Raw genomic sequence first — 13,378 nt, 5'->3', positions numbered from 1 at the left:
TTTGAAAAGTTTTATCATAGCAAAGACTTATAGAAGAAAATCAATGGGGGTAAAACACCTGCTGTCAAATTGTTCAGTGCCACCTATTACAATTTGTGAGAGTACTTTTTTTTTAAATTTGGTTAGTCACCTAACCTCATCTATCCTCTTTATGCCGGTCGGCATGTAAGGCCCTGATACATTTTTTTTTATATTTCACACGGTCTTTAGCTGCTGCTCTTGCCGTATCCCACCTGTTCCATCCAAGTGATGTTCTTTCAGTCTCTACAGTCCGCCTCCAGGTGGTTTTGGGACGTCCAATTTTATTTTTTCCCTCTGGTTTCCATGTCAGTGTACCAATCATGTACTGTTGGTATCCATCCTTAGTACATGGCCAATCCATCTCCAACGCCGTTCTATTATATCGTCACTTAGTTCTTTTGTTCTTTGTTCCAGCTTTTATGTGGAGGTTCTCGTTTGATATAGTATTGGGCCATCTTATTTTTGGTATCTGTCTTAGACATCTGTTTTGGAAGGTGTTCAATTTCTTCTTGTCTTGTTCAGGTGTTTTGGAGGTTTCATACCCATACAGTTGGATTGATATGATTAAGCTGTTAAATAACCTGACCTTTGTTTTAAATGACAGTACCGATGATCTCCATATGTTTCTTAGCCTGCTAAATTGACCTTTAGCTTTCTTCAGCCTGTTGTCCATGTCATTGTCACAACCACCTTTTGTTGTAAATATCCTCCTTGGTAAGTGAAGGTATCAACATCCTCTAAGTCTTTCTTCACTGGGTTGTTATTTGTGGTGTCCATCCGCATTACTTTTATTTTAGAGGTGTTTATCTTTAGCCCTATTTTGCTGGCATAATTTGGTTAATGATTGACAATAATTAGATTTTGGATGTAACACGTCTTCTGATTGGCTGACGTTATTTTGTTATCAGCCCATAGATATAATTTAGTCATGTGACCGTGACGTCATCAACGTTTTTCATGGTATTCTACGGTTTAAAATGGAATTTAGAATTAAATTATAAGAAATGACTTTAATATTTTTTTCTGTCTATTCGAAATAACATAAAAAATGTGATGCTACGCGCATTATTCAGTGTGCACCACATTTTTTATGTTATTTCTTCATAAATAGAAAAATATTACAGTCATGTCTTGAATAACAATATTTAGGCTTGTTTGATATTTCACCTAAGCTCTAATTTGAATAAAGACAGTGTGTTGATTGGTCGATTGAATAATGAGAATCGATTTTAATTCTTTCGTTAGTTTGATTTGTACTTTTCTACTTTATTTGTGTGATAACAATCCATCAGTCCAAATGACTTGGATGTAAGCAACTGACTGTATCTCTACGGATTTAAACAGTAAGAAAACAGCATACGGTATAATCAGATTAAAAAGGTATCAACATTACAGAATGTGAAAATTCAAACGAGAAACAAAGTCTGATTTATGACCAAATAATAAACCACACTAAATATAACAGACGGCAAAAAAAACTTGCATTGATTTCCATGCTACAGACACGAAGCTGACAGATTAAGAATGTTGCGGGGTTAAAGATGTCTGAGCGCTCAATCTTCCACTAACCCGAGACAGTGGTGTAAACAACACAACATCAGAAGACATTGTAAGTTTGTTTAAATTGTCATGACTTTCTTGATAGAGGGTTGTTGCTCACAAGGAAGCTATTAAATCAAGAGTTCCAAATGGTGAAGTTGAAATCATCTCTTCGTGAATTTTACGGACACCATCACGAGTTGGTTGACCGTTATGGAATAACCGTTTCACAAATGATATCGGATATGTTCTCCTTACGTCGTAACTACAATCCCATTCCCTTTCATATATATATATATATCTTTATTCTCAATAAACCATCATTTTGACAAGGTATAGAGATAAATGTGATCTACCGAATTAGACTATTTACCGGATTTGTTATCTCATAAGCAACACGAAGGGTGCCACATGTAGAGCAGAATCTGCTTACCCTTCCGGAGCACCTGAGATTTCTCCCAGTTTTTGGTGGGGTTCGTGTTGTTTATTCTTTAGTTTTCTATGTTGTGTCATGTGTACTATTGTTTGTCTGTTTGTCATTTTCATTTTTAGCCATGTCGTTGTCAGTTTATTTTCGATTAATGAGTTTGACTGTCCCTCTGGTATCTTTCGTCCCTCTTTTACGACGGACTACAAATGATGATAAAGGCTAATGGAGTCGTTATGCCAGGTATGATCAAACAAGAGCGAGGTGTATAGGTTAACCCTATCAATTGAATACAAAGACGTTGTTAATTCTTCAATTATGATAATCAAATGCAACAGCCAACATCATGAATATAATGTATATATTGTTATGCTAATATAAAGTTAGTATTTATAAAGTATCCGGCATATCATTTCTGGTCTTCTATATAGACCTTTTATTATTATATACATGTATATGCTAATGTTATCATATGCAGTTAATATATATAAAGTATTTGACATGTCAATTCTGTTACTGTATACAAATGTTTTCTTTCATTAGTATCCCTTTTATTTTTTGACAATCTAGAAACTTTTTCTTCATTTTATACTTGTAAGAGGATTATTTTCTCTTTTTATCTTTAAAAAAACCCATATATAATCGCTCCTTACTTGTTAAGTAAATGACCCCAATCTATAAGGTATTTATGTTAAATGTGTTCTTGTAAATGCAGATCTTTCAATTGATGCATTTGATCCAAATGGTTTGGTAAATTGGAATCCACAATATATAAGTTTATTAAGTGATATAGAGTTCAATTACTGATAATTGACGCTAGTTGTCAGTTTCTTGTAAGAGATCTTCATGTGGCTGTTCGAACTTAAGTGCATCTCTCACCTGCAAAACAGACAAATTAAACAAAAGGCAGCCTGGTACTAACCGAAACGCTTCTGGTGAAACAAATTATAAGCCTTGTATCTTTGATGAATTTAAAATACCACTGTTTCGAGGCCACTGCTATTTTACGTTTTTGCGCTGATGCAGCGTGAAGCACATTTTGGGATATTTTTTTAATTGCTATCTTATATCATGATTAATATGGCCTTTAAACTATTTTGATTCGATTGTCACTGACAAGTCTGGAAGAGACAAAACGCGTATCAAATTATTATTCAGGATTTTTTTATGAGTTTTTCAGACATTTAGGACTGTACACAGATCTACTATAATCAATTAACTTGACTATGATTTTTAAATGTTTTTTTTAATTTTTTATATAATTCTTAGAAAGACAATAATTCAAATGTACCAACCTCTTCCGTCCTTTTTAAAACCCTAATGAGGTTTAAGCCGGCTAGCTTTCCCAATTCTTCCTCAGTCCAGTTTCTTTTTACCAATTCCGCAAACAGATACGGGTACTTTGATACGTCTTCTAAACCTTTAGGTACTCTAATGGACGAAAATTCCAAATTGCTAAAAGTCCTAATTGACATGCGTTGACATTGTAAATTTTCTGCAACATTAGTTGCGTTTCAATATTTGGAAGAAAAATAGCAGGGTCAAAATTTAAATCGTACAATATTTAAATAGGATTCTTAATTTCAATTTATAGTGCCTTTTTATATAACTATATTTAAAAACAAAAGAAACGCATCACGTCCATCAATTTCTTTTGAGTATTTTTTTTTACAGCATATTATATTTTCTAAAGGTATTAGAAAACAGTCAAAAATTGAAACAAAATTTTTAAATCGTAAACACAGCCCCAAATTCTGTGAAGATGAGAATTTTCCAACTTATAAATTTTTGACAAAACACATTTCTAAGAAAAAGGTCAAACACTCAACAATTGGTAAGAAATCGTCATTAAAGGGCAATAACTACAATAATGGGCCTTCACTATAAAGTTAGTGGTAATTGTCAATGGTACGCAAAACGTGGGTTCGGGTCACTGCTTACTTGTGTTAAATATAAAAAATCTATATCAAAATATAAAAGGTTATTTTTCAAACACCACAATGTTAAATTAAGGTGAAGGATAGAGATTACTTTTATTTTGCAGTTTTATAGATTTTTAAATAAAACTTGGGAACCAGTGAGAAAGATATCAATTGATTGTTAATTGCTTAACGTCGTAAAAATTTAAAAGGTTTGTACTCACATTTCTATACCATCAAAGTCACTACCAATCCCAACATGATCGACACCAATGTTCTTCTTTATATGTTGAATATGATCTAAAAGGATACATGGTAAACAAGGAAAAAAATGATAGAAATGACACACATACGAGCATTGACCATATTCTCTTGAAATCTATTTCAGCCACATATTTACATTACAAACAAGAATGCGTTCATAGTACACGTATGCCCCACTGGTGCTATCTTTTTCTATGTTCAGTGGACTGTAAAATTTGGAGTAAAAAAACAGATCATATTAGAACTCTGATTTGGCCTTAAAATTGGTAAGATCATATCATAAGGAACATGTGTACTAAGTTTCAAGTTAATAGACCACTTTCGAGTTCATCCGTCACCGGCAAAAACTCGTCAATTATGCGCGCCTTTATGACGTCATTTACCAGATAGAAGGGATCGCCTGTATCCCTGCACTATTTATGTTCATCAAGCGTCTTAGTGATCGTCATTGTACAGTATAAACTAGAAATAATGGTTGTTTTGTAGGTACTTAATGACAATTCCCTAATGACAGAAGTGCTGATTGTCAATTTTGAGAATTTAATTTGCTGAATAATTCGTACAATATAGAATTATAGTTTTCCAACCACTCGCTCAACATTAAAACTGAAGTGACGACGCCCCTAAACGCACAAATGACGTTCACTAAAACCAGAGTTTTTGACGGAAATGCATCGAACTCGAAAGTTGTCTATTGGACTTCATCGAAACTACTTTGTCCAAAACACTTTAACAAAAATCTTAACCTGAAGCAAGACAAACGGACGAACGAACGAATGAACAGACGAACAAACGAACGGACGTACATACCGAAAAAACAAACAGCCCCTAAGTGACCTGAACAAAATTAAACCCACAAACACTTTCTGTTAATTGAGTTAGGTCCTAAATGATTATTTACTTCACTTGTTATGTTTTTTAAATTGAAAGAATACGGTGATGTGAATTAAGTTTTCTATTAGTTTTGATTGCTTTTTCTACATTTCTAAATGAGAAGATATGTTCAAGTATACGTATATAAACTCATCATAGATACCAGGACTAAATTTTGTACATACGCCAGACGCACGTTTCGTCTACAAAAGACTCATCAGTGACGCTCGAATCCAAAAAGGTTAAAACGGCCAAATAAAGTCCGAAGTTGAAGAGCATTGAGGACCAAAATTCCTAAAAGTTTTGCCAAATCCAGCTAAGGTAATCTATGCCTGAGGTAGAAAAGCCTTAGTATTTCAAAAATTCTAAATTTTGTAAACAGTTAATTTATAAATATAACCATATCAATGATAATTCATATCAGCACAAAAAGTGCTGACTACTGGGCTCGTAATACCCTCGGGGAAATAAATCTCCACCAGCAGTGGCATCGACCCAGTGGTTGTAAATAAACTCATCATAGAAACCAGGACTAAATTTTGTATATACGCCAGACGCGCGTTTCGTCTACAAAAGACTCATCAGTGACGCTCGAATCCAAAAAAGTTAAAAAGGCCAAATAATGTAGTATTCTATCATTTTCATTCTTAATTGTAAACATGCCGAAAATCTATTTGAATCGTACCCACAACTTTGGATATAGTTGCAACTTCTGTACAGCTTACAAAATATGGATAAAAGTTAACCATGACTATTCCATCATTTTCTTTCTAAAAAAAAGACAACGTAAAAGAATGTCAACTGATAGATGAAAACATAATATCCTTAAAACCACTATGTATTTTCTTCTCTAGACTTCGTGCATTGAAAACCTTGAAAGGTTCATTCGCTTTTCTGGATTGACATATGCTAGCATTGATTACAAAATAAAAATAATGTATAGTTGTTTCATAAAAGAATTTGTACTACCTCAAAATTAGTTTTAAGGTCGGTAATTTTTTTTTTTTATAATTTTTTTTTCTTCATGAATTTACAAGTATCAACATATATTTATCTTAAGGCACAATAAGCAAGCAAGTGAAATAAATAAACATAACAAGCATTCTATGAACTAACACTTAAAAATCTATGGATTAAGTATAGTAATAACATGTTCAGTAATATAGTAATAGTAGTGCAAGAAATATATGAGCATACATATGGTATGGTATATCAGTATACAAATAATTTCAAATGCTCATATAAATACATGTTTATATTTAATTAATGACCTTAGCCCAGGGGTTCCAGTACATGTTGTGTTCTTCCACACTTAAGTATTTTGAAGAAATATGTTTCTCTAAAAGGTCGGTAATTTTGATCTGGGTGTGGTTTTTGGTTTCTGCAATGTCAACTTGCTAAATGATATTGTATCGAAATTCTTGCTTTTGACTTATTTGAATCATTAAACACTATTTTGTACAATGTTGAGACGAAAGTATTTAAAACTGAAAACGTTGTGTACTAGTATACATATTGTCTTGTGGTTCGCTAGTTTCAGTTACATGAAGCGCATATATAAAGGTATACTAGTTGTTAAAACATACGCAATGAGTAATTGTTATAGACCAATTTTACTGACCACTAGCGAAAGGACATCGTCCTGCACATTTCTGGTTGCATTACAAAGACTGTAAGCGGAGCTGTGACTGAAGATGACCGGAGCACGTGACACTGAAATAGCATCCTTCATGGTTTTCTTAGAAACATGAGACAAATCAACTAACATTCCTAATCTGTTCATTTCCTTCACCACGATCTAGAATTAAATTAGTGTGTAAATATATATGTTATTGTATTAAAAAGTTATTTATTTCAATAAATAGTACAAATACACACGAAAAAAAATATACTTCGACATAACATGAAAGCAACTGCTGAATATTGGATGTCTTTGGGTGTATTTTTTGTGTTTACATTTTTGTTTTTGTCTAATTGTTATATATCCCTCATCTATTTTGATTTATATGTATAAATCTGTGTGTATACAATATAGTCACGTTGAATAGCAATTGAGGTCTTTGACCACAATAGTAAACAGTTATCAAAGCAGGCTTATAATTTACCATGAGCTGATTGGCCATTATGACAAAAGTATGTCAGAAATCATATCTGATATTCTTCCTCAGTCATAATAACATTCCTTCATTACCGAACTGAACAAAGAAATAACACGACGGGTGCCTTATACGGTGTAGGAAATGCTTACCCTTCCGGAGCACCTGATTTCACTCCCGGTTTTTAGTGGAGTTCGTGTTGTTTCTTATTTATTAATTATAACTGTTGATGTAAATGTCCTTTGGTTTTTTGAGTCTTTGTTTACTCCTTGGTTTTGATTGTTATTGTCTTAATACGCCAGACGCGCGTTTCATCTACATAAGAAGCATCAGTGACGCTCAGATCAAATAGTTATAAAGTCAAACAAGTACAAAATTGAAGAGCTTTGAGGACCTCAAAATTCCAACATGTTGTGCCCAATACGGCTAAGGTAATATATGCCTGGGATTAGAAAATCATTAGTATTATGAAAAACTCATATAATTTTGTAAACAAAAAAATTATAAAAATGATCATATAATTGATATTCATGTCTACACCGACGTACTGACAACTGGGTTGATGAAACTGTAAAGATGATCACAAATTGGAACAGCACATGAGTTTTTACTCCAGGTTCTAATTAGGTAACGATTACCGTTTTCCCGTCCAAATAAGGAAAATTTGATGAGAGAATTATTGATCTATTTAACAATGATAGTGACTTTTGGAACATCGAAACGTTTACTATCAAAACAAATTGACAAATCATGACAATAGCAAAATTCTATAATAATTAAAAATATCCTTCAGAATAATTGAGTTAAAAAAAGGAATTTTACAAAGTAGGAACTTCATGAATAGAATTAAACCCGAATTCGTTAAACTTGGGTCAGAGTTTTCCAAACTGATATAGCTATAATCATCTGCCGGAATGATGAAAACTCACTACAGAAGCATAATATTCAAATGTGATGAAAGTGTTTTTTAAACAGTACACGAATTTCAAAATGTACGTACCTTTCCAAATTTTGTCAATCCATTGTGTTTTGGTATAGAAGCATTTCTGTCTACTATATGACTGTCTGCCCTAAACGCAATATTATTAAAGAAAATAAATTTCATCAGAAACAAGTACACTCAAGATAACAGTAAAATATGTATAGTAACTTTGTTAAAGCTCTAGTTTTGATCGACTTCATTGCAGTTGTACATTTTTCTGATTTACAGTGGACTTGCCTCATTTTCTAAACACTACAAAATTTTTGTGAATACTTAGATGAATATAGAAAGCATAAAAATTAAGCATACTACCAAGAGATAGTCATTATATTCATTTGTTAGAAAAAAAATTAGTTTAATTTTTTAATCTGTCAACGATTGCATATTTCACCAAAGGTTCATTTTCTACAAGATAATACTGAATATTGATAATATTTGGTAGTTTCGATAAGTCTTTTTGACGATGATGCGAACACTTCAAATTCCTAACTTAGGAAAGTAATTTTCGATTAAACGCGTCTGATGAAAATAAAGTTGTGTTTGGTTTTTAAATATTTCAAGAATCTCAACAGTTTCACATGACTTGAAAACGTTTTGTCCAATGTATGTACTAGCATTACAATGAAATGCAGAAAAAATACTACGCTAGATTTAGTTAAATATTACAGACAATGAGATATAAAAAAGCTTACCAAGGTGGATTACAGTTATGAGTCAACGTCATGTATCGTATACCCAAGTCATAGAACATCCGTAGTGTTGCAAGACTGCTATTGATAGCATGACCACCCTCCAGTCCCATCAAACTGGCAAACTTCCCTTCATCAAAAGCTCTCTGTATTCCTTTGTTGAATTAAAAATAGTCGTAAATATATTCAACTTTTGAAAAATGTTTATAAATCTGTTAAATAATATAACACTTATAGAAAATAAATGTACATTCAATCATATTATTACAAATCTGCATATTTTAGAAACTTATGGCATTTGAAGACATTTTTATATATAAAAAAACCATTACAAACTTTACACATGTTCTTGTTAACTGTTGCATCGAAGGACATCGGCAGCCAAAATGATTGTTTGTGTATCAACAAAACACATAGGATATTTTAGTATTTAGTAAAACTTCAGGTTTGGTTATCAAGAATGTCCTGATATAGTTTTGAGTTTATACAAAAGAAAAATAGCAAAATCAATAAAAAAATGCTCATTTTTTTTATATTTGCTATTTTCAGACCTAAACAAACACTACATCAAAACAAAGTGCGGAAAAGAAGTGTTTACGTTTTCTTACCATCAGCAGAAGTGACAAATTTAAGGAAGCTCGGATATTTATTGTTAAGTTTCTTTATGACATCAATTTGTTCCAATGTTCTTTGCACTGCACTATGGTGTTGTGTTGTACAAGAGACGAATATTGACCAGAACTAAAAACGAAAAAAAAATTACATTCAATATACAGTGTAACTTTTCAATTATTTCTTTTGTCATGAAACAATGGTGCAAGAGTAGCATATATAATTGCTGGACAATTCAGTTGCACAAAATTCTTACTTATTTACAGATTTACAGAAACATAATCTCCTTAGGATAAAGTGATTAAGATTATAACACGATGCTGATTGCTGAACCCCCCCACCCTTTTTTTTCTTACAATTTTACATATTATGACTGTTTGAGTTGCTCACACAATGTTGTCAATATAATACAATTTTATGCGACTGTCATTCAAGTGAGAGGGGTTTAGCTAGCTATTAAACCAGGTGTATTCACCATTTTCAACATAAGGAAATGCGTGTACCGAGTCAGGAATAAAACAGTTGTTTTCCATTCGTTTGATGTGTTTGGGCTTTTGAATTTGCCAATCCGTTTTAATTTTGTGTTAAACTTCGTTTTTTTTTTGTTCTTTTACTTTTTAAAAAAGTTGTATATAAAGGCTAAATGAAGTACGTAGTCGAAGGAATACATAAAAAAAATCCGAAATGTTGTGTCAAACCTTTCTGTTTCCTATAATTCAACATCAAGTTTATAAAAAAAAAAATTGAAGAAAATGAACATATCAATAAAATTCATATCAACACAAAATTGCTGACTGCTGGGTTGGTGTTACCATCTGGTACGTCCATTGGGATCAGCTCAAAGGTTGTTAAACTTATCAAAGATACCCGACATATAATTTGATAATTCCGTGTAAATAATTGATTTGTTCATAGTTACTATATAAGTTACCTGTGCTGATAATTTTCCTTCTCGGAGACGAGGTATGTCAGTATGTGTATAAGTTGTTTGGTTTGCATTATATTGTTTCCTCAGATCTTGACTAAAATCAACCGAGTACACCTTGTTATCAACATTCGTGTAAAACTCGTACGACAGATCATTATGACTAAAAAAAACAAATATATGATTATCAAATAAAATCTTTCAAAAAGAAATCTAAATCTTACTCTGCTTAGTTAGGTTTCTTTGAATATATAAATAAACAAATACACTGGTGCAAATGTGCGCATGATACTTGCGTTGTCTAGGTAATTATAAACAGTTCAAAATTAATACAATATATATACATAGTAAATCACCTTATCAATATTATCCCATATGGATAATAAAATCTTTTATACCAATGGCAACTATAAACTTGTGAAGATTTAACAGTGGCTTATCTTCTGTAGAAGTATTCGGTTAGCTGAGGATTTGTTTGTTCATAGTGATTTGAATTGGCTTCTGTATATTTGTTGAGTCTAACATATTATTGTAAGTTCCACTGGAAATAATGTCCTGGTGAAACAAATATTATTTATTCCGTTTACAACATATACTGTTATATTAATTCCTATTATGAATTATATCTTGAAGGTACTTCTATTTTGTGTATTCTTTGTCTTTTTGTTGGCATTTATCTGTATGCAATAAGATGAATATTTAGTACTTGGTATTTGTACAATCACCAACAAAAAGACTTTGAGTAAAGATCTGAGAGTACTCGCAGTTACTGACAGCTAGTTCAAAGTCAATTACAACTGATAAGAAAATCATGCATTTAAGACTAAATTATCAATCAGTACACATAAACCATCCAATGGATTTATCGTAAAGACGTCATAAACAGTCAGAGAAAAACATGACATTGTGCAATGTCACGATACAGTAATCGACAGATTGTAGATCTATGAAAGTGTATATGTATATAACAATAATATTTAGTTTGCTTTTACTTTATTGATAACAAAATCAAGATTACTACCAATAAAAAAATATTTAGAGATCGAATTACAGTTGTGAATTGGTAACCTTTTACAATGAATTTATGAAAAAAATATCAATAGGTTTACCAGGATCGTTTTAAATATCCGGGCACGGTTGACAATATAAAAATGAAGATGCGCTTACACATTTGAAAAGTTTTCTACAGGAACAATCAATCTTTAAAAGAAAATCATTATAGCTATGGACGAATTTGGTTAAAATGCCATAGGAACATTACCATCCAAAAGGAAAATTAACAATTGGGAACGAAAAATCGTTCCTTTTGCTATTTACACATCTGGGTCGATCTCACTGCTGGTGGACGTTTTGTCAGCCCAGTAGTCAGCACTTCGGTGTTGACACGAATATCAATTATGTGGTAATTTTTAATAAAATTTTATGTTTACAAAACTTTGAAATATTTCGAAGAAACAATTATTTTCTAACCCCGGCATAGATCACCATAGCCGTATTTGGAACAACTATTTGTAATTTTGGAACCTCAAAGCTCTTCAACTTTGTACTAGTTTGGCTTGATAACTATTTTGATATGAGCGTCACTGATGAGTCTTATGTAGACGTACCGTCCGTCTGACGTACTAAATTATAATCTTGGTACCTTTGATAACTATTATCACAGTTTTAGTGTGGGGATTCCCGTGTTAAACTACCATATCTTAATCTAGGACTGTTATCAGCGTTTTTGAATTATTTCAAGTAAGTTCCTTTTTGGTAAATTTTGGCTGTAAATTTAGAAAATTCTTGATTATTTAACAAAAAAAAATATCATCAAGATAACGGCAAGTGCTGTTGAATTAATTAATTGAATGCAATTCAGACGGGTCTTTACTGAGTTTGGTCAATAACTGTGATTCATTACTATACAAAAACAAGCTGCTATTAGTGCCCATAAAAAAATTACATACAATCTATCGATAAACTTTGCTGCCAAATAAAGGCAACAGTAGTATACCGCTGTTCAAAAACGTACTTAAATATTATCAAGTAGAAAATTAACAGCTTTAATCATCACAAAACACCTCCAGTAAGTATATCTAGAATATTTTCACACATGGTTATCTATTGAATGGAACTTTATGCGACTGTCATACAAGTGAGATGTGTAAAATAAGTAAGCGGTAAAGACCGGTTTAATCCACAATTTTCTACATAATGGAATGCCTGTACCGAGTCAGAAATAGGCGGCACTCGCACTCGCAAAGTGGAAAAGGGTTGATATAAGTTGTAATAACTTGTTTCCAAGTCCATTATTAATAAATATGTTTAAACTAATATTACAGTTGTTTCCATCTGTTTGATGTGTTGGAACTTTTGATTTTGCCAATTGATATAGGACTTTCCGATTTGAGTTTTCCTCTGAGTTCGGTATTTTTGTTATTTAATGTTCACTGTTACATGGTTATTAACACTCACCCATCTACAAGTGGATAATGATCCAAAATACATTTGGCATATTCTAAATTCGGATTTTGTGCTTTTGTGTTTTTGGTACACTTCTGACACGATGATAGCTGGGTTGACCTTTGTCGTCCAGTGGGAGACGTCTCTGTTCTTTCTGGCTCTTTGTACACTACTTCTGTTGATTTATTAGCCAAAACACCTACTGCTACTGACAATGCTAATACCACACAAAGGACGCTTATTCCTACTATGAGCAATGTCTTATTTCGGACCACACGACTGTTGTGGAAGATCTCCATCTTTTCATGTATTTGTTAGTGATGTAACTATTCATCTCAATAGATAATCGTTATCAGTTTACATAATAACAAACTCAACTGAAATACGTTTAATATAGGTTAGTAAACAGTACATAATGAGATGCCTATACCAAGTCAGAAAGGTGACAGTTGTTTTCCATTCTTAAGATGTGTTTGAGTTTTTGATTTTTCTATTTTATAAAGGACTTTCCGTTTTGGATTTCAGTAGCAGTTTGGTCTTCTTAAGAATTGTTTATTGTCCTTCAGACTTGTTTTGGTTATTTGTC

General features: G+C 32.2%; 1 protein-coding gene across 1 annotated transcript; it reads right to left on the bottom strand.

Annotated features, from left to right (window-relative positions):
* Positions 1-2,396: 2,396 nt before the first annotated feature.
* On the bottom strand, positions 2,397-13,127 carry LOC139510327 (dipeptidase 1-like). Its single transcript, XM_071296845.1, has 10 exons — positions 12,805-13,127; positions 10,354-10,510; positions 9,419-9,551; positions 8,814-8,964; positions 8,140-8,209; positions 6,665-6,841; positions 5,729-5,813; positions 4,131-4,206; positions 3,283-3,418; positions 2,397-2,866 (listed from the first exon to the last, which is right to left on the bottom strand). The coding sequence occupies exons 1-10, from the start codon at positions 13,089-13,091 to the stop codon at positions 2,804-2,806; spliced, it is 1,335 nt and encodes a 444-aa protein (XP_071152946.1). The 5' UTR covers positions 13,092-13,127; the 3' UTR covers positions 2,397-2,803.
* Positions 13,128-13,378: the final 251 nt, after the last annotated feature.

This window comes from Mytilus edulis, chromosome 2 (genome assembly GCF_963676685.1).
Source record: "Mytilus edulis chromosome 2, xbMytEdul2.2, whole genome shotgun sequence".
In the NCBI taxonomy this organism is placed as follows: Eukaryota; Metazoa; Mollusca; class Bivalvia; order Mytilida; family Mytilidae; genus Mytilus; species Mytilus edulis.
Note: the sequence above shows the minus strand (reverse complement) of the source record. Positions and strands in the feature narration are given on the sequence as shown.

Excerpts from the sequence above, each read along its gene's own strand:
- LOC139510327 (XM_071296845.1), bottom strand. The coding sequence starts at position 13,091 with ATGGAGATCTTCCACAACAGTCGTGTGGTCCGAAATAAGACATTGCTC. Across the intron at positions 10,511-12,804 it reads CATTATCCACTTGTAGATGG|TCATAATGATCTGTCGTACG; the intron begins GTGAGTGTTAAT and ends TGTTTTTTTTAG. Across the intron at positions 8,210-8,813 it reads CATAACTGTAATCCACCTTG|GGCAGACAGTCATATAGTAG; the intron begins GTAAGCTTTTTT and ends TATTGCGTTTAG.